Source organism: Scyliorhinus canicula, chromosome 12 (assembly GCF_902713615.1).
Source record: "Scyliorhinus canicula chromosome 12, sScyCan1.1, whole genome shotgun sequence".
In the NCBI taxonomy this organism is placed as follows: domain Eukaryota; kingdom Metazoa; phylum Chordata; class Chondrichthyes; order Carcharhiniformes; family Scyliorhinidae; genus Scyliorhinus; species Scyliorhinus canicula.
Genome location: NC_052157.1, coordinates 130,567,276 through 130,589,198, shown reverse-complemented (window position 1 = coordinate 130,589,198; position 21,923 = coordinate 130,567,276). Strand labels below are relative to the sequence as shown.

Genomic DNA, 21,923 nt, shown 5'->3' with positions numbered 1-21,923 from the left:
ACACCACTGAAGTTAAAGGGACCAAGTCTGTAATTGCTGGACTTAACCTTGCAACCTTTTTTGAACAGGGGCGTAAAGTTTGCAATTCTAACTGAAAGATGATGGCCAGGGTCCCCGCATTCTCAATTCTTTCAATATCCTTAGATGCATCTCATCTAGTCCCGGTGTCTTGTTTATCTTTAAGTACCAATAGTTCACCAAATATTTCCTCCTTGCCAATTTTAAAATCTTCTCGTGACAGAGTTTCCTGTTCGGTCACCATGGCCTGGGTAGCATCTACTTCCTTGGTAAAGACAGAATATTCACTTAATACCTCAAGTCATGACCAAGCTTCCATGTGTAAATTCCCTTTTAGGTCCCTAAAAATTGGCTTTTCTCCTCATGTTCTCATTTATATGTCTATCGAAGACTTTGGGATTCCCTTTTATGTTGTCTGCTAGTCTTTTCTCATAATCCCTCTTAGTTTATCTTCCTCTCTGAATCTTCTGTATTCCTCTTGGTTCTCAACTGTATTTTATACCAGACACCGGTTTTCTTACTCGTCTTAATTTTAATCTTCTTTTTCATTCAGGTAGCCCTGGATTGGTTTGCCCTACCTTTCCCTTTTAAGGGAATATACCTCGACTGTACACGAACAATTTCTATTTGCATCCAACTGTAATTATCCTGCAGGATTGTTCCTCTACATCCCTATATTCCACTAGATGGTGGTCTCTAGACTACACCAAGCTATGTAATTTCACCAGTTTTGTTCCTTAGCTCAAGCCATATTGATTCTGTCCTTGAACACTCTGGGCCAGCACTGCAATACTCTCCGTCAAAACCACCACCTCTCCTTTTTTCCCCACATCCCCATCTTTTCTGAACACCAGGTGCCCAGGAATATTTAACCAGGTCTCCTACTGCCGCAACTTCATATTTCCATATGGCCATCTGCGCCGATAATCCCATCCACCCCAAAGCCAGTCGTGTTTTAGTAGGAATGACAAATACATTGTAGTCAAGTTCCAAAAAACAATAACCAACATGTATTTCTAGTGTATTAAGTCAGCAACACATAAAAGTTATTGTTTGAATCAACCTTGAGTTTTCAGAAGCAGTCTGAATTGAACCGCAAGTAAACTACAAAAATAAAGATTCCTAAATTAGTGATAACAAATCAAAAGGCGGTTAATTTGATCTAAAGATATGATACCGAGGTCATGAATAGTGCTATTTAAATGTACTATTTGCTCAGCTACGGCTTTAATGCCTCATCTTGGCTGTGCTTTTTTTAAAAAAGTAGTCTTTTAAAAGGGGGAGGCGGGGAAAATAAAGTCAGCCAAGATTTCCACCTGACTGCTGTCCCAGGAACCCCACCATCTAGTATAGGCAAAATATCAACTTAATCTGATGCATCCCTTGCTACATTAGCCTGTCAACATTCATCATTAAGATGAATCACTTATACAAGGGACCAGAGAGCCACCAGCATACACTGAACTATGAACTAAAAAGTAAAAATAAACAGTGCACCTTTATTTGGGAGGGGGAAAGAGTTAAAAAATGGAAAAAATATAAATTTGTTCCATGAAAACAAATAGAATTAATTGAGCAACAGCAGCTCCCCCCAAAAATGATTCATTTTTCAGGTCTTTGGGTCTCAGATGTGTGTAAAACAGTTTCAAATGTAATATTTTAAGCTATTCTGAATGAAATGGGCTAGGGAAGCTTTAGTTACTTTTTTAAAAAAAAATAAGTACAAACTATTTTACTAGAAGGATGATTATCAATTCTTGCTCTCTTCCCAACCCTCCATGTCCCATCTTTAACCTATGCTAGCAGGCAGAGTTGTCAAACTACTATATCCACCAACTATCTCAAACCAATAATTTAATATTTGCTACTGGTCAATTTCTAAAAGCAAGCCTTTGCATGTTTATTTTGAAAGTAATTTTTCAGTTCATTTAATAAACATCATGCCACCAAGATAGTAAAACAACATTCAGCAACAGTAGTTATCAACACTTTGTAAAAGGAATTGTGCTCGATGGCAAGGTTAAAAGCCAACTATGAACATTACATGTTTAAAGAGTACTATGTACCTCAAATACACTACCTCTACATTTATCTCCCTGTTACCTGTGTGGAGGCTGAAAAGGTCCAAAGTGAAAAAGGATGCTACATCTGACTTCCTTCTTGCTGTCTCCATTACTTTTCTTATCTGACCCTAGTGCTCTCTCTGCGTTTCCACTGCCACTGTTCCCTTCACTGTAATTTGCAGAAGAGTTAACAAGCTCAGGATCATTTATGCATACATCCTTCTACCCTTCACCTATAAAGATGAAGTGTATTAAAGCAAGATACCAAAATCCTACAACTTTTACTGCATTCTGAAACAAATTCCAGACTTCAAATAATTTAACACAAGTTAAATGAGATTTTGCTTTGGAAAACTGGCCTACCATAAAGCCATGACATCACAGATGTTGAAATGCAGCTTCATTTCCCTGCTCTTAAGTTGCCAATCTTGAGCATGCATTTCTAAGAGGCATACCAAGGAAGGAGGATAACTGAATCACTGGGCACATATAACCAGCTGAAGCTGCATCACCACATGACCTGAAGGCAGGCACCTGCTCACTGCAGGCAGTGTCGGGCTTAAAGTACAAGTGGATTTGTTAAAAGCCAACTTGGGGTTTTTAAAATGATGCATGCACAGAATATTAGAGGCTTGATAATGTCCTTAATAAACAGTCAAAAGCATTCAAATGCCAATTTATGCTACTCAACAATTAGGGGGTTCCATAACAGAATAGAGAAGCTATGAAGTGCATAAAATCTAATTTTCTGGAATGTGCAGTTCAATCCACTCGGCACAATGAAGTACATTAGCTCAATGATCAAACTTTACCACTTGATGGTGCTATTACTAACACTAATTCGTACACCAGATTATTATATCACTACAATGAGCTGCTATGGAACACGAGCAGGAAAATGCAGTTTTATCCCACGCAACATGATTCACCTTGGAAGAATAATAAAGGATATGCACTGAAGGGGAGGTGCAGACAAGCTTCAGGGTTCATATATACAAATCTAAACAGAAGTAAAATCTATTGAGAAGGTGCAGAACGGACTTAATTGATATAATAGATTAGGTTTTCATTGAAGTACAACAAACTGGGGCTCCATTCATTGCCAGAAGTTGAATCTCACTAGTTCAAATTTCTTTAATAATATGGTAAATTGGGAAAGGAAATATAAATGCAAGATCATTATGAAAGGAGCCAATGGAAGAGATCAGGGAAAGGAGAACTTTAAACATAAACCTGAAGGCTTGTTAGGACTTGGCATGCCTTATAAAAAAGGGGCACAGCGAGAGCAAAATCCATAAGATTTTAGAAAGGAATTGAATTTATTTTAACGGCCAATGGAATGGAAACAACTTCCAAAATCTCCAAACAAGCAGAGACACCAATAGGCTGACTGACCTTCACATGCTTGCTTCTCAAGCACAAATCTAAAGAGCTCCTTAGACAACCTCCAGTATGCACTGACATTACCAACTGAGACCTTCCAAGCTCAAGTATACCATTAAACATCACACTACTTCTCGGTGATTTATGGGAGAATTTTAGAGAAGGATATGGCGTCATTGGAGGAAACCAAGTGGGAGTACCTGGGATGGCACTGGAGGGGTTGTGGCGAGGTGTTGTGGAGGGCGAATGCCACAACTTGTGCGCGAGATTGGGGTTAATACAATTAAAAAGGTGGTCCACAGGACGCATCCAACGAGATCAAGGATGAGACGGTTGTTTGAGAGGGTGGAGGACACTTGCGACGAGGGGTGTGGGAGAGGACTGGCTAACCATGTACAGGTTCTGGTCCTGTCTGAAGTTGGGAGAAATTGGGTTTCTTTTTTCAGCACCACGTCACCTGGGGGCCATATTTTGGGTGTCAGACCTGCAGACAGGGAAAGAGCGGGTGTTTTAGCCTTTGCCTGACTGATTGTTCGCAGGCAGGTCCTGTTGGGGTGGAGGTCAGCTTCTCCACCCTGTGCCTCAGTGTGGCTGGGCGACCTGATGGGAGTTTGTATCTTGAAAAGGCTCCTTGAGAGGGGTTCCATATGAGATGGTGTTGGTTTATTCTTCACTTTAAAGAGTTGGTCAGTGTCAGCTGCTATGGGGAGGTGGGGGTGTTATTCTTCAAATCAGATGTGTATTGAGTGGTAGAGCAGGGAGGAGGGGGTTCTTCTGTTATTCTTTTTATAAAAAGTTCAAAAACAAAAACAAAAAAAATCAACACTTTGTCCAGTCAGGACAGCGCTGTCAGTACACAAACTTTCAAACCACTGTCAGGGCACAAACTTTCAAACCACTGTCAGGGCACAAGCTTTCAAACTGGGATCCAAAGGCCAGGCTTCTGTCCATCACAAATTTCTAAACCCATCTGTATGTCAATTAGGCTGGATATGAAAGCTAATTTTACCATTATTTTCCTTTAATTAGCTGCTTTATCATTGGGGAAGATATGAGGAGGAACTTCTGGAACACATCAACTATCAGCAGATATTTCTTTGCAGAGTTTGAAAACTAGTGCACAGGTTAAGTGACCTGAACGTTTATTTGGAACGAAGTGGAAACAGTTGCAGTATTAGCCTTCAAGGCGTGGATAGAGTGGACATGGAGAGGATGTTTCCACTTGTAGGAAAAACTAGAAGCAGAGGACACAAATCTCACATTAAAGGGACGAGCCTTTAAAACAGCGACGAGGAGGAATGTCTTCAGCCAGAGGGTAATGAATCTGTGGAACTCTTTACCGCAGAAGGCTATGGAGGCCAAATCACGGAGTGTCCTTAAGACAGAGATAGATAGGTTTTTGATTAATAAGGGGATCAGGGGTTATGGGGTGAGAAAAATATCAGCGATGATTAAATGGCAGAGCCGATGGGCCGAGCATTCTAATTCTGCTCCTATGACTTACGGTCCAAGTCTCATTCATGAGCCAATTAACAGTGCTCCTCCAAAGTATTGTCAAATTATTTGCCTCGGGTATTACCCTTCAAACTTCTATCAGCAAGCAGATCAAAGAACTAATTCAGCCTTGAGGTTATCTTGCTCCCAGTCTCCTCACCCCAAATCTACCAGAATCAACAGTTGACCAAATGTGGGGGTTTGGACACCCACCAAGTAGATAAAGGAACACTGGAGCTGTCCCAAGTCACCAGGAGTAAATTATCACCCATCATTCTGATCATGATACAGCCTGCTAAAAAATGGTTCTATTAGTTTCCATTGTTCAGCACCAGTTGCTTGCCTCTCTTACCCAATTATGGTAAGCCACAAACACTGGAGAGATAGAGGAATGCAGATATTGTTCCAAGTATTTCCTCGATTCCGTGACAGAAGTTGGAAAGAACAATGGGCAGCACGGTAGCACAATTGGCTAGCACTGTGGCTTCACAGCACCAGGGTCCCAGGTTCCATTCCCCGCTGGGTCACTGTGCGAGTCTGCACGTTCTCCCCGTGTCTGCATGGGTTTCCTCCCACTGTCCAAAGACGTGCAGGTTAGATGGATTGGTCATGATAAATTGCCCTTAGTGACCAAAAAGGTTAGGAGGTGCTATTGAGTTGCAGGGATCGGGTGGAAGTGAGGGCTGTGGGTCAGTGCAGACCGATGGGCCGAATGGCCTCACTTCTGCACTGTATGTTCTATGACAACAAAAATGTGCCAATATTTCAGGTGGATGTTGTCCTCACCAGCATAGAAATAGAAATAGAGGTGAGATAATGGATATGCAGATGAAACTGGTGAATAAAAGTGTCAATCGAGCATATTATACTTACTTCTGAAAATATTCAATCTTCACTGCTGCAGGATTAGAAGCACTGCAGAGCAGATTTCATTGCCATACTGAAAATCAGGTTATAAAAACTGAACCATAAAGTTAGAAGTTAACTATACGATGCAAGGGCAGCACGGTGGCGCAGTGGATAGCACTGCTGCCTCACGGTGCCGAGGTCCCAGGTTCAATCCCAGCTCTGGGTCACCGTGCAAACTCCACAGACATTCTCCCCGTGCTTACGTGGGTTTTGCCCGCACAACCCAAAAGATGTGCAGGGTAGGTGGATTGGCCATGCTAAATTGCCCCTTAATTGGCAAAATGAATTGGGTATGCTAAATTTGTTTTTAAAACTATATGATGCAGATACAAGTATTGATAATGCAAAATTAAGTTAGGTCCAATAACTCAATTATGCATCATGATGTGCCACTAGTCTTCAATTCAGGGCTTGCACCAAACGGATACCACAGCAATTGAAAAATGTCTCCTCCCACCCTCGCATTTACTTCAATGGGACCAGCACATCGGTAGCAAATGTTTCTTTGAACTACTGGTCATCACTGCAAACTAATTTATCATGCACAGAAATGTTAAATTTCATTAAAACTATTAGACATTAGCAAATAAAGCACGTATTTCAGAAATGTCCCTTGATAACCAAATTAACTTAATTAACTTTGAACCAAAAATAGCAAACACCAATAACTAACCAAGAACAGTCAAGTTATCCTGATTGACTAACCACTGCATTAAAAAAGAGTGGTTAAATCCTTCTCCTACAACTGAGATTGGCTTTATAGGTTAAATTTAAAGCCAAGGAAAATAGAAGTGCAGTTTTATTTTCTTTTAATTTCCATTATAATCTAGTGCAGAAAAACTGTAGGTATTACTTACCCTAAAGGCTTTGGCTTGTGCGTATCTAACGAATGTAATTGACATCTTTTGTTCTTTTTACTTTTAGGAATTGCATCAATAGTCTCATTCAGTTTGGACCTAAGCAGAAATTATTCACAACTTAACAGTACAGAACATTCATTGACAAAAAAAACATTCTGCAATATATTCTGTAATGAAATGAAAATCGCTTATTGTCACAAGTAGGCTTCAAATTAAGTTACTGTGAAAAGCCCCTAGTCACCACATTCCGGCCCCTGTTCGGCGAGGCTGGTACGGGAACTGTAGTGTTGTTTACAGGTGGCTTACAATTTTGATGTTGGATTACACATACAAAAATCCTGTTGCAAGATCCTCCAACTGTTATTGTGATTCGAACTTGCTGAACCGAAGGAAAAGGACCCAAAATAATTTGCTGTGTGCCTGTCCTTCCACATCATCCCTCATTTGATAAACACCAAGGCAAAAGGTCAGGCTCCAATATATGCAGTTTAAAAAAAATAACAGGCAAGAAACATTTCATCCTAACCCTACTGCAAAGCAAAGTAGGTAACAAAGGTCAGGAAGAACGCAAGCAAAATAGTCTACCTTCAAAACATAGGTTGGTCTCTGGGCTTGGCTATCATTATGGCAGAATTATAAAATTATTTGTTTTTGAATAGCTAGAGATTCAGCCAAGTAAATTAAAATGGCACATTAAAAATCATTTTGAAAACTTTAAATGGATCAACGTCTACAACCATTAAAATGTTCTTTTTGTGCAATTGAACTTTTGGTCAACTTCAATAATTTGCTCATTTCAGCCAATTTATGTTTTTAGTTACAATACAGTATTATACAATACAGTATTCTATAGTATACAGGGGCTAATTTAGCACAGTGGGCTAAACAGCTGGCTTATAATGCAGAACAATGGCAGCAGCTTGGGTTCAATTCCCGTACCGGCCTCCCCAAACAGGTGCCGAATGTGACGACTAGGGGCTTTTCACAGTAACTTCATTTGAAGCCTACTTGTGACAATAAGCAATTATTATTATATTCAATACTGTTGAAATTATCCCGACTGGTCTAGGCACCTCTGCTTCACACCTCAGAGTGACAACTCCAATGATTTTAAAATCTGACACACGGCTCCAAAGTTCACTACAGAGCCAAACTCATCAACTCATTTCAAAGTTAGATATACAGGTGATTAAACTAAGTTTAGCTGAAATTATCAGGAGTGCCAAGTCAGCATTTTTCCATTTAATAGGTTTCAACAACAAGAATGACCACTTCAATTTACCGTGCCGTATTTATGAGTCAAAACCCATATTTATTCCCTGTTGAATCAAAAGTTTCGCTAGATCACTTTTCAAAGAACAGAGAAAAGTACAGCACAGGAACAGGCCCTTCAGCCCAACAAGCTTGCGCCAACAATGCTGCCCGTCGCAACACTTCCAGGGTCCGTAACCCTTTATTCCCATCCTATTCATGTATTTATCACGAGGCCTCTTAAACGTCACTATCATCCCCGATTCCACCACCTCCGCCAGCAGAGTTCCAGGCACCCACTACCCGGTGTTAAAAAAAAATTTTTTTTTTAAAAAACTTGCCTCGTACATCTCCTCTAAACCTTGCCTCTCGCACCTTAAATCTATGCCTCCTAGCAACTGACCCCTCTACCCTGGGGGGGAAAAGTTTAACTATCCACTTTTATGCCTCTCAATATTGTAGACCTCTATCAGGTCGCCCCTCAACCTCCTTCATTCCAGTGAGAACAAACCAAGTTTATTCAACCTCTCCTCATAGCTAATGCCCTCCATACCAGGCAACATCCTGGTAAATCTCTTCTGCACCCTCTCTTAAGCCTCCACATCCTTCTGGTAGTGCGGCGACCAGAATTGAACACTATACTCCAAGTGTGGCCTAACTAAGGTTCTATACAGCTGCAACACGACTTGCCAATTTTTATACTCAGTGCCCCGGCCAATGATGGAAAGCATGCCATCTGCCTTGACTACCTTCTCCACCTGTGTTGCCCCTTTCAGTGATCTGTGAACCTGTACACCTAGATCTCTGACTGTCAATACTCTTGAGGGTTCTACCATTCACTGTATATTCCCTACCTGTATTAGACCTTCCAAAATACATTACCTCACATTTGTCCGGATTAAACTCCACCTGCCATCTCTCCGCCCATCTCTCCGCCCAAGTCTCCAAATGGTCTAAATCCTGTTGTATCCTGCGACAGTCCTCACCGCTATCTGTAATGCCACCAAACTTTGTGTCGTCCACAAACTTAGTAATCAGACCAGTTATATTTTCCTCCAAATCATTTATATTTACTACAAACAGCAAAGGTCCCAGCACTGAACCCTGCGGAACACCACAAGTCACAGCCCTCCAAACAGAAAAGCACCCTTCCATTGCTACTCTCTGCCTTCTATGACCTAGCTAGTTCTGTATCCATCTTGCCAGCTCACCTCTGATGCCATGTGACTTCGCCTTTTGTACCAGTCTGCCATGAGGGACCTTGTCAAAGGCCTTACTAAAGTCCATACAGACAACATCCACTGCCCTACCTGCATCAACCATCTTTGTGACCTCCTTGAAAAACTCTATCAAGTTAGCGAGACACGACCTCCCTTTCACAAAACCGTGCTGCCTCTTGCTAATACGTCCACTTGCTTCCAAATGGGACTAAATCCTGTCTTGAAAAATTCTTTCCAGTAATTTCCCTACCACTGACGTAAGGCTCACCGGCCTGTATTTCTCTGGATTATCCTTGCTACCCTTCTTAAACAAAGGAACACCATTGGCTAGTCTCCAGTCCTCTGGGACATTTTCAATCACGTTATTACAAGGTATGGCATATGTATTAAACAATCTGCTGCCTCTTAATATGTAGCTGAAATCTGATTGGCAGTCAGTCAACAAACTACTCAGACCACCTTTCCCAAATAGAGCAACAGCAATGTGCAAAACCCAGTTTATTGCACGAGTTAGTCTGTTCAGGCTACTTTATTCAACACATTTCAGAGTAGATTTAAACATAAAGGATTATACAGTCAGGAAACAAGCACATTATAAATAGCTCAATGATTTAATTGCAAAATGGGTTAAAAAATCCAATCTAAAATAATTCACTTACCCGTGCACATAAAATAACGTGAACAGCTTTTTTGCATCAGTCATGCAGGCACGAGTTACCGATAGAACGCCCGTGGGCCCCACTGAAAGTGGCTCCAGGGCTGGATTGCCAGATTCTACTAGCTGGGAGAAAAGACGCTCCACACTGCGTCTACATCCAACACATGGGACAAGCTGCGAAAGTGCACTGAAGACTTCACGGGATGTTACCATCATAGCAATGTTAAGATCTTGCTGCTTGAGCATGCCATGTTGCTGAAACAAAATTATTCGAACCTCAATTCTATGATACATAAATATATCAAAAATACTTAAAATTACAAATGCAGGAGATCTTTGTTGGAAAAAACCCTATAGCTGATCTTGATTACTTACCTCTAAATACAGCAGCTTAGTGCATTAAGGCTTCTTCAAAGAAAGCAGCTACACTTTCAAATTGCAATTTCTTTTGAATTAAGATGCTTGCATTGTCAGCCAACAAACTATTTTAATATGGACTACAGATTCTAGACTCCTGTTTTCGCTTTCAGCTAGAATCAAAACAAAATTAATTAGAATTTGGAATGACTTCAAAAATGGTCCAAGTATGATGGAAAAACTGGCAAATAGCTTCAAATTTTGCAAGGGGCTTGTTCAGCACAAGGCTAAAGAGCTGGATTTTAAAGCAGACCAAGGCAGGCCAGCAGCACGGTTCAATTCCCATACCAGCCTCCCCGAACAGGCGCCGGAATGTGGCGACTAGGGGCTTTTCACAGTAACTTAATTTGAAGCCTACTTGTGACGAGAAGCGATTTTCATTTTTAAAATTTCATGGGTTGAGAATTACTGGCATAGCCATTATTTGTTGCCCTTGAGGTGATGAGATGCTTTTAACAGCTGCAGTCCATATGGCATATATACACCCATTGTGTTGTGACGGATGGGGTTCCTTTCTGGAGTACCAGAGGTTAGATTGGGGGGGAGCGACGCAGTGCTACATTAGAGGGGGCGATAGTGGAGCAAGAGATAAAAGATACGATTGGGAGGATGCAGTCAGGGAAAGTGGCAGGGCCAGATGGGTTTCCAGTGGAATATTATAAAAATTTCAAAAATAAGCTGGTACCACTGATGGAGATGTTTGAGGAGGCGATAGGGAAGGACGTGTTACCACGAACTTTAGGGCAGGCATAGATTTCCCTGCTACTGAAGACAGACAAGGATCAGACTGCGCGTGTGTCGTATAGACCCATACCACTTTTAAATGTGGACGCAAAGATATTGGTCAAGGTACTGGCAGGTAGGCTAGAGGAGTGCCACCCGAAGGTGAAAGGTGAAGATCAGAGGGTTTGAGAGGGGGAGTCAGCTCTTTTCGAACATTAGGAGGGTAGTGAACATGAATATGGTACCGGTGGAGGGGAAGGAAACAAGGTGGTTGCAGCATTGGATGCAGAGAAAGTGTTTGACCTGGTAGAATGGAGGTACTTGATGGCAGTTCTAGAGAGGTTTGGAATTGGACACAAATTTGTGCACTGCATAAAGCTATTGTATAAAGGAGCTAAGGGCCAGAGTCCGCACAAATAACATCAGCTCAGAATACTTTCCTCTCCACCGTGGGACGAGGCAAGGATGTCAGACTAGGCAGGGGCGTCTAATGTCCCCCCCTGCTGTTTGCACTCGCGATTGAGCCATTGCATAAGAGGTTTGGGGGTATGGCAAGGGATAGTGGGGGAGTGGAGAGAGAAAATAGAGCAGAGGGTATCCTCATATGCCGATGACTTATTATACGCGTTGGAACTAAGTGTGTCAATAGGGGGAAATACTGGAGATGCTACAGGTGTTTGGGTCTTTCTCAGGGTACAAATTAAATCTAGACAAGAGTGAATATTTTGTGGTGTCTCGGGGGGGGGGGGGGGGGGGGGGGGGGGGGGGGGGAAGAGAAGAGAAACCCGTAAGTACAACATTTCTAGTTTGGTGGGGAGGGTGAAAGCTGATCTGGTAAGTTGGGATGGTCTCCCTCTATCACTGGCGGGTCGGGTACAGGAGATTAAAATTAATGTGCTGCTGTTTATTTTTCAATGCCTGTCAACTTTCCTGCCAAAGGCATTTTTTAAAGAGAGATTGAAGGGATGATTACCTCGTTCATATGGCGAGGGAAGGTGGCCAGAGTTTAAAAAGGTGCTACTACAGAGAGGAAGGCAGGCAGGTGGTTTGGGTCTTCCGAACCTGATGTATTATTGCTGGGCGGCAAATGTGGAGAAGATACGGAGCTGGGTCAGAGGGGGTCGGGATTGAAGGCGCTCCCAACGGCCCTGGGGAGATACTCAGCGAGTCCGGTAGTAATCGCTTTGTTGAGAATTTGGAGGCAGTTTTGACAGCACTTCCGGTTGGGGGCAGGGTCAAGCGAAATGCCGATAATGGATGGAAATTTTCAGAGATGGGAGGAGAAAGGAATTAGGACACAAAGATTTGTTTCTTGGGGGTCGTTTTGCAGGATTGAAGGAGCTGGGAGCAAAGTATGGGCTGGAGCAGGGGGAAATATTTAGATACATGCAGGTTTGAGACTTTGCCATAAGGAAATACAGAGCTAGCTTCCACATTGCTGGAGGAGGTGCCGACGACAGGGACTGGAGAAGGGGATAGAATCGGCATGTTCATATGTTTTGGTCCTGTCCAAAGTTGGCACATTACTAGAAGGTGGTGTTTAGGGCAATCTCTAAAGTGGTGCATGTGAAACTGGACCCAAGGCCTCGGGAAGCCATATTCCAGATGTCGGACCAGCTGGGGTTGGAAATGGGTGCAGAGGCAGATGTAGCCTTCGCCTCGTTGATCGCCCGAAGGCGGATCTTGTTAGGGTGGAGATCAACCTCTCCAACCTGTGCCTGGCATGGCAAGGGGACCTGCTGGAATTCTTGACTCTTGAGAAGGTCAAATTTGAACTGAGGGGAAGGATGGAGGGATTCTACAATTCATGGGCGTTATTCATTATGCACTTTTGAGAATTGGATCGCATCGAACATTAGGGGGGTTGGTGGGACTGTGTGTTAATGATGACTATGGGTGATTCCTCTGTCATTTGTTTATGTTAACATGCAGGCTAATGTTACGGGATTTGGTGAGAGGATGGGATCGTTGTTATTGATATGGGGATTGACATACATTTGATTATTGTTCAGTGTAAATTTGGGAGAAAATGTGAAAAGGAGAATAAAAAAATAATTTAAATAAAAAAGAATGGGGTTCCAGGTTTTTGATCCAGCCAGTGAAGCAACAGCAATATATTTCCAAATCAGGATTGAATGGGGCTTGGAGGGAGACTTGGAGGGTGGCATTTGTGTGTCTGCTGCCCATGTAATTCTAGGTGGTAGAGATCATGGGTTTGGAAGGTGCTTTAGCGAGATGCTGCAGTGCATCTTGTAGATGGTACACAATCACTGGCAGAGAGTGTGAATGTTTTCATGTCAATTAAATAGGCTGGCATGGAGTTTAGAAGTGTTGCTGCAGCTGTACTCACTTACCAGAGTATTCCAACCAACATTCTTGATTTATATCTTTTTGATAAAGGGATTAAGACACTCACTCACCACAGAATTTCCACAGCATTTCCAGTCTCTGACCTGTTCTTGTAGCCACAGTTTGTGTGGCCTGTCCAGTAAAGTTTTTGGCAGAGTTTTTGTTTTATAGTTAAACTTAGTCTCTTCCGTTTGTTAAATACATAGTAATTTATAATTATGAGCATTTGACTCAGGAGATGTGTTTTTAGCTACAACAGGTTTTGGTATGAACAAAATTATGTAGATGGATTGGTGGAGTGGGTGATAAAGTGACAAATGAATGAGGTCATGCATTTAGGGAGGTCAAACAGTTTTAGTGTACACATAGTAAACGGGAATATACCAAGAGGGGTAGATGAAGGGAGAGATCTTGGGGATACAAGTACACAGGTCCCCAAAGGCAGCAGTTCGGGTAGACAATTGTAGAGGAAGCATATGGAATGCTCTCCTTCATTGACAGAGGTATAGAAAATAAAAGTACGGATATAATGTTGGAATTGTATAAAATACTGGTGAGGTCACAACTGGAGTATTGTGTGGAACTCTGGTTACAACATACAGGAAGGACGTAATTTCTCCGGAGCAATAAATTATGGCCGGGGGGGGGGGGGGGGAGCCTTAAATGCTGTAATCTCGAGGGCTATTGACCAGATGCAGGAAAATGGGATTAAAAAGGGAACCTGGGTGTCCTCTGGCAGGCATGGACAAGATGGACGAGTGGTCTCCTTCTGTGCTGTAACTTTGGTTCTGTAGGTTCAGGATATAGGGTTATTTGCAAAGATACACCCTGCTCCTAATTTATTGACAACATGGGACAATATGACACTTCAGAGTTCAAGAAAAGTCATTCACACGAATTGGTGCTAATTCCTGCACTCACATTATGACAGGTACAATGTGGAGATGCCGGCGTTGGACTGGGGTGAGCACAGTAAGAAGTCTTACAACACCAGGTTAAAGTCCAGCAGGTTTGTTTCAAACACAAGCTTTCGGAGCACAGCTCCTTCCTCAGGTGAATAGAAAGGTATGTTCCAGAAACATTTATAGAGACAAAGTCAGAGATGCCAGACAATGCTTGGAATGCGAGCATTTGCAGGTAATCAGATCATTACAGATCCAGAGATAGGGGGTGCTCCCAGGTTAAAGAGGTGTGCATTGTCTCAAGCCAGGACAGTTGGTAGGATTGTGTGTGTGTGTGTGTGTGTGTGTGTGTGTGTGTGTGTGTGTGTGTGTGTGTGTGTGTGTGTGTGTGTGTGTGTGTGTGTGAAACCAGTGCTCAAGTAACCCATCACATCTAACAGATAAAGTTAAAATTAAACAAAAAGGGAACAGAAATGAATGAAAATCGCTTGTCAAAAGTAGGCTTCAAATGAAGTTGCTGTGAAAAGCCCCTAGTCGCCACATTCCGCCGCCTGTTCGGGGATTCCTGCAAATCGGATTTCAGTAATTTATTACCGACAGCAAGTAAAATATTTCAGGCAACCTCTCTGTAAACTTGTCAGCACTATAGAAGCAGCCGATTGGTGCACAGCTTTATTTATTACTGAATTTAACAGTCTAGTTCAGTCACATGGGAGTGTACTCCAGGGCACATTTCTAGACATCCCAAGTGCAGAAGAAGGTGTTTCTCGCAGCAGCAGTTTCAACTCCAGGGAGCTTGAATAGTAGCTGGAGTCACTGGAGTACACTAACAAAGTTGAGCATTTTGTGGATAGAACATTTAGATTGGCCACCCTGCAGCTTAAGGTTACGGAGGCAGAGGGGCAATGGTAACCACTAGGTAGGCAAGGATGATCATGCTGGTGCAAGAGTCTCCAGCGTACACTGCACTCTCCAATCCATAATCATTTCTGAACAATGGTGAGAATGGCAGTGCCAAGTTCACAGCACTATGGTTAGCTCACATAGGTAGCAGGAATCCATAGAAACCCTCCAGTCCAGAAGGAGGCCATTCATCCCATTGAGTGTTCAATGACTTTGAGTGCCTTACCTCAGCCCACTCCCCAAACCAAACCCAGAAACCCCATTTAACCTGCACATCTGTGGACACCAAGAGGCAATTTTAGCACAGCCAATCCACCCAAATTACACACCTTTGGACTGTTGAAGGAAATGCACGCAGCACTTGGTTGGGGGAGGGGGGGGGGGGGGGGGGGGGGGGTGCAAAATCCAAACAGTTACCAAAGGCTGGAATTGAACTCTGGTCCCTGTAGTTGAGGCAACAGTGCTAACCACTGTGCCACCCCACATGCAGAAAGATTGAAAAGTAGTGATAGGAGCTTGGATGGAGATTGAGGGTATTTAAGTTGTCTCCCTGGTTCCAAATCAGACCTGTTCGAAGCAGAGTTGTAACTGAACAGAACTGGTTCCAATGTATTTGCAGGGGTGTGGGAATGAGAAGGCAATATTAAAAGATAAAAACCAAGCTACACAGATTAGAGCAAGAGAGACAGCAAAAAAAAGCAAGTACTGGATGGGGACATTTAGTTGCTTTTGCATAGAGCCAGCACAAACGAGGGGTTTAATGACCTCCTACTTACTATTGGCAGTGGCAAGTTACCCAGTGCCCAAATACTTGACCAGTGGAGGTTAAGAATCTACCACAACAAGGGGGCTCAAAAAGAATAAAAACTCGGATGATTGAGTTCAGCTGGTGAGATTCAAGAGGGGCAAGGTTTTAATAAAGCCGATTCATCCTGCTCACCATGACATGGTGACAGAATTATTTATCGCAAAGGATCAAAGTTGGGATGAAATGTGTTTTACATTGTTAGTCTGTCTGTACATGAACTGTAAAGCGGTTTATCAGTTTCACTGTTCAGATTCTGTCACTATGTGGAGTCCACCTGACACAAGATTTAGAGGCACCTGCATCAATGGGCATGCACTGGACACTATCCAGTTCTAATAATAGGAGTCACATTATGTTCGGCCAAGAAGGGTCTTGCGACCAAATATCAAAATTGGGCACTATGGGTGGACTCCTAACCACAAGGCATAGGGTCATCTTATGGGAGGTATCAGTGCATTGAACATGGAAGAACATAGTAATAATTACATTGTCACAAGTAGGCTTCAACAAAGTTACTGTGAAAAGCCCCTAGTCGCCACATTCCGGCAGCTGTTGGGGGACGCCGGTACGGAAATTGAACCTGCACTGCTGGCCTTGTTCTGCATTACAAGGCGCTGTTGAGCTCACTGTGCTAAACCAGAAATTTGCAATATAAAAAAGGCACATTAAATATCTCTTTAATACATCTAAATAGCTAGCATCCAACTACATTCTGAACAAGTGTTTAGTCTACTTGCTTGGTAGATTAATATCTATCACCTTTCATAGAATGAACAATCACAGAAAGATTAAACATCTTCTGGTCCCATTGGCTATCAAAGCTACTTAGTTCTTTTGTACAGCTGAAGAGCTTTCTGATCCCCAACCTTTAACCAAACTTCAGATTCACAAACAATCCTGATGTATCATACTTGCTGTGTTGAATATAGCCAATATAACCACTCGTTTATATAAGAACTAGGAGCAGGAGTAGGCCATCTGGCCCCTCGGGCCTGCTCCGCCATTCAATTAGATCATGGCTGATGTTTTGTGGACTCAGCTCCACTTTCCGGCCCGAACACCATAATCCTTAATCCCTTTATTCTTCAAAAAACTATCTTTACCTTAAAAACATGTAATGAAGGAGCCTCAACTGCTTCACTGGGCAAGGAATTCCATAGATTCACAACCCTTTGGGTGAAGAAGTTCCTCCTAAACTCAGTCCTAAATCTACTTCCCCTTATTTTGAGGCTATGTCCCCTAGTTCTGCTTTCACCCGCCAGTGGAAACAACCTGCCCGCATCTATCCTATCTATTCCCTTCATAATTTTAAATGTTTCTATAAGATCCCCCCTCATCCTTCTAAATTCCAACGAGTACAGTCCCAGTCTACTCAACCTCTCCTCATAATCCAACCCCTTCAGCTCTGGGATTAACCTCGTGAATCTCCTCTGCACACCCTCCAGCGCCAGTACGTCCTTTCTCAAGTAAGGAGACCAAAACTGAACACAATACTCCAGGTGTGGCCGCACTAACACCTTATACAATTGCAACATAACCTCCCTAGTCTTAAACTCCATCCCTCTAGCAATGAAGGACAAAATTCCATTTGCCTTCTTAATCACCTGTTGCACTTGTAAACCAACCTTCTGTGACTCATGCACTAGCACACCCAAGTCTCTCTGAACAGCGGCATGCTTTAATATTTTATCGTTTAAATAATAATTCCATTTGCTGTTATTCCTACCAAAATGGATAACCTCACATTTGTCAACATTGTATTCCATCTGCCAGACCCTAGCCCATTCACTTAACCTATCCAAATCCCTCTGCAGACTTCCAGTATCCTCTGCACATTTCGCTTTACCACTCATCTTAGTGTCATCTACAAACTTGGACACATTGCCCTTGGTCCCCAACTCCAAATCATCTATGTAAATTGTGAACAATTGTGGGCCCAACACGGATCCCTGAGGGACACCACTAGCTACTGATTGCCAACCAGAGAAACACCCATTTATCCCAACTCTTTGCTTTCTATTAATTAACCAATCCTCTATCCATGCTACTACTTTACCCTTAATGCCGTGCATCTTTATCTTATGCAGCAACCTTTTGTGTGGCACCTTGTCAAAGGCTTTCTGGAAATCCAGATATACCACATCCATCGGCTCCCCGTTATCGACTGCACTGGTAATGTCCTCAAAAAATTCCACTAAATTAGTTAGGCATGACCTGCCCTTTACGAACCCATGCTGCGTCTGCCCAATGGGACAATTTCTATCCAGATGCCTCGCAATTTCTTCCTTGATGATAGATTCATAAATATGGTCATCCTTCAACTGCTTTATTTCATTATTGCAACAAAAGTAATGAACATTAGTCCTGAGATGCTTTCTAAAACTTTGTACGAAGTTACCCATTCCACATGGGCAATACTTTACAATTAATGCATTCATTAGATTAACCTTTTCTTTAAATTCTTACTGTGCTTTCAGATTTATTTTAGGCTCACTTAACAAGCTTATATTTGGTTTCTGCATCCAGGCGAACAAAAGGCAAACAAAAAACAAGGGACTGAATATAACTCCTTTAGTATTCCCACTCAAGCCCTTTTCCCTGCATGACAGTTCATACAAGTACATTTTTCTATTGTCTAATGGCACTACAATGTTAAAAGTTTTCTACAGTAGGAGTGAATGTAGACATAAACACCAATGGACATTTTTCTTGCTTACCTGGACAAATTGTTTCAGTTGTGCACCATTGATCTGGTGACCATCAAGGTTCAACATATTATCAGAGAACTCCATTACCATCTGTAGAAAAAATTAAACTCAGTCAATGGCCATACTAAAAAAGGGACTGTGTGAAATGAGCACGGCATGCAAAAGCAACTGTAAAATCTGGACTCGTGATTTTCTGGTTGCTTTTTGGTTAAACCCTTCCCAACTTTTGTCAAACAGATAACATAGAAGTATTTAATAGTACAGAACTTTCACATTGTGCTTCAGGTGTTCTATAAAAGGTTTCTTAAAAATAATTTCAACTCTAAAGTAGTCAGTTAGCCACACGAACGTATTTCCTCTAATTTAAAAGCCACAATTGTCAAATTACATTTTTAAAAAAACAATCCTATTCAGAGAGAAAAAATACTGGATTAAGAATCCCTGTGTTTTTTTTAAATAAATTTAGAGTACCCAATTAATTTTTTCCAATTAAGGGGAAATTTAGCATGGTCAATCCACCTAGCCTGCACATCTTTGGGTTGTGGGGGTGAAACCTATGCTAACAAGGGGAGACTGCAAACCCCACATGAACAGTGACCCAGAGCCAGGATCGAACCTGGGACCTTGGCGCCATGAGGCAGCAGTGCTAACCACTGCACCACCGTGCTGCGCAGAATCTGTTTTTGCATTAACAATACATCATACATAATGCAACACAAATCCTCACTGTGATCACTACACATCTGCAATTATCAATAAATAATATTCAGTAAATCTGTAATTTGTTTATAATATTTCAGTAAATCCAAGCTAGAATGTAATCAGTTTTATTGATCTTGCAAGACTAAGTTTGCCTTAATAAGGATTGTCACCGAAATTAGACCAGATAATTTACCATTTCTAAATATTTGATCTAGAACACCCAAGTTGCGGTTATTAGTCAATATAACATACTTGGTTTTGTTACAAATCCTTGAAACCTAATCTTCGATGGGATTATAAATTAAACACTTGGCTGTTCCTTTCCAACACGACTGCTCAGTCTAGGAACGTACTCCCCACACAGAGGACTTGGTTCCAGCCTCAACGCAGTGTGCAGGTATTACTGGCTGCCAAATGCCAACTAGAAGTAGATGTACCAGCAAGTAGGTACAGAATCAGTCATAAAGGAAGCACACCAGTGACCCTAATCACTTCCTAGAATAAGGCTCACTGGCAGCTTTCTGCATAATGTCCATCCCATCAAGGTTGTTCCCGTTTTCCACCTTCACCCCCAATCCTCAATCTTGCTCTTTGTTTTTCCAGTGCCACCTAAAAAACACAACTCCATTCTCAGCCTCTGGCATGTAACCTATATTCAAGAACAAAGAAAAATTACAGCACAGGAACAGGCCCTTGGGCCCTCCAAACCTGAGCTGATCCAGATCCTCTATCTAAAACTGTCGACTATTTTCGAAGAGCAACAGTTGACGGCCTCGCCCAACCGATTCTGGTTTCTGATGGCAGGATTGTCCTATGGAGAGATTGTGGATAGTGAATCTGTAATCTCTATGAATGAGAAGCAATCTGTGAAGCATACTAAATTCTTACAGGGCTCAACAAACTTGATTTAAGAAGTATGCTTCCCTTGGCTGGGGAGTCTTGACCAAGGGGACACAGTCCCAGAACAAGGGTGGCCGATATGAGGCCCTCTTTGCTTGCATAAAATGCCCAAAGACTGAAATCAATGTTTCCCTATTAAATTTGCAGATAGTGGACTAGAGACAGAATATAGTTCGTATTTCTTTTTGTTGCATTCGGAAAAGGAAGTTGAGGATTGGGAGCAAAAGCAAAAGACAAAGAGAAAACTGGATGATTGAAAAGTATAACTTTTAAAGTTTAATGGAAATAAAAGCCAGCAGGATACATAGCAGTGGTTGGCACAGTTGCTTTACAGCTCCAGGATCCAAGGTTCGATTCCTGGCTTGAGCCACTATCTGTGCAGAATCTGCATGTTCTCCCAGTGTCGGCGCAAGTTTCCTCCAGGTGCTCCAGTTTCCTCCCACAATTCAAAGATGTGCAGATTAGGTGGATTGGCCATGATAAATTGGTCATAGTGCCCAAAGGTTAGGTGGGGTTACGGGGATAGGATGTGGGCTTAAGCAGGGTGCGTTTTCCAAGGGCCGGCGCAGACTTGATGGGCCAAATGGCCGCATTCTGCACTGTAAATTCTATGATGAATAGAAACATGCGCTTCAGAGAAAAGGCATTAGCTCATGATCCCTCAAAAGCCCAAAGTTTAAAATTATATTTAATTCCCTTCATGGCCACTCCAACCCTACACCTCCCAAATGTTCCTCAAACGGTGTTGTATTTGCTTCCTTCCTTTGTCACTTCATTGGTAGCCATTCTTTCAACTGCCGAGACACTATACTCTCCTACCTTAAACCCCTTCATCATCTCCCTTACCTACTTTAAAACAAGTTTAGTCATCCCTGATTAATATCCTTGGTTTAGCTTTAACATTTTCCCCTCTTTTGTATTTTATACATCTTAACACTATGCGGAGGGCCGTGGTGGAATTCTGGAATAAGTTCACTATATTGCAGACTTGGGAGTGCAACATTTAAGGAGTATCCCCATCTGAATTCATGTGGACTCTTACTTAATCCACATTGTGCAGGTGCTCTTTCATTCCACTTCCAAATTACTCAGTTTTAAAGTCAAATAGCTCATGTTATTTTGGTTTGTGACAATCTTATAAAACGAGCCATGCAAGTTTTCACACTTCCAAACCTGCATAACAGGTCCACTCATATCTGGTGTGCAAACAAAAACAAACAAATTCACTACTTTCAACTTAATTGCAAAAGAAAGTGCTTAAAATAATTTGTTCTAGGTTTGTCCCAGCCCTAAAGGTTTAAAGACTATAAACCTTTACAGCAGATGACAATTTAAGAAATTGTAGTCCTTCCTAAAAGATAGATATGGTGATAGTATGCAGTCTACTTCTCATTGAAAAAAGTTGTTTCATTCAAATTTAAGCACCAAATTCTTAGTGTCAGTTGTATTACAGGTAAATACTGATTTTACTAAATGCCAAGTTCATGCCATAAAAAAAGGATTTTCCTCAAAACCTATTGTGTAGTTCATCCTTAAGAATTATAGGAAAATAATCAGAACGATTATAGTCAAGCAAAAGGGTGGATTTATTCCAGCGCAGGACCATACACAAAAACAAAAGGAATCAGCAAACAAGATTTCTGCAAGAAAATGCT

General features: G+C 41.9%; 1 protein-coding gene across 6 annotated transcripts in view; it reads right to left on the bottom strand.

The window, feature by feature from the left end:
• ggnbp2 (gametogenetin binding protein 2) overlaps nucleotides 1–21,923 on the bottom strand; it is a 65,424-nt gene that overhangs the window by 21,619 nt on the left and 21,882 nt on the right. For 4 of the 6 annotated variants that reach the window (XM_038814136.1, XM_038814133.1, XM_038814132.1 and 1 more), the window contains exons 2-5: nucleotides 18,676–18,756; nucleotides 9,858–10,111; nucleotides 6,725–6,823; nucleotides 2,122–2,250 (exon numbers count right to left, since the gene is read on the bottom strand). In XM_038814136.1, coding sequence (XP_038670064.1) covers nucleotides 2,122–2,250; nucleotides 6,725–6,823; nucleotides 9,858–10,111; nucleotides 18,676–18,756 — 563 coding nt within the window. The remainder of the gene's footprint in view (nucleotides 1–2,121; nucleotides 2,251–6,724; nucleotides 6,824–9,857; nucleotides 10,112–18,675; nucleotides 18,757–21,923) is intronic. The other 2 variants (XM_038814135.1, XM_038814134.1) reach the window with 1 other exon arrangement.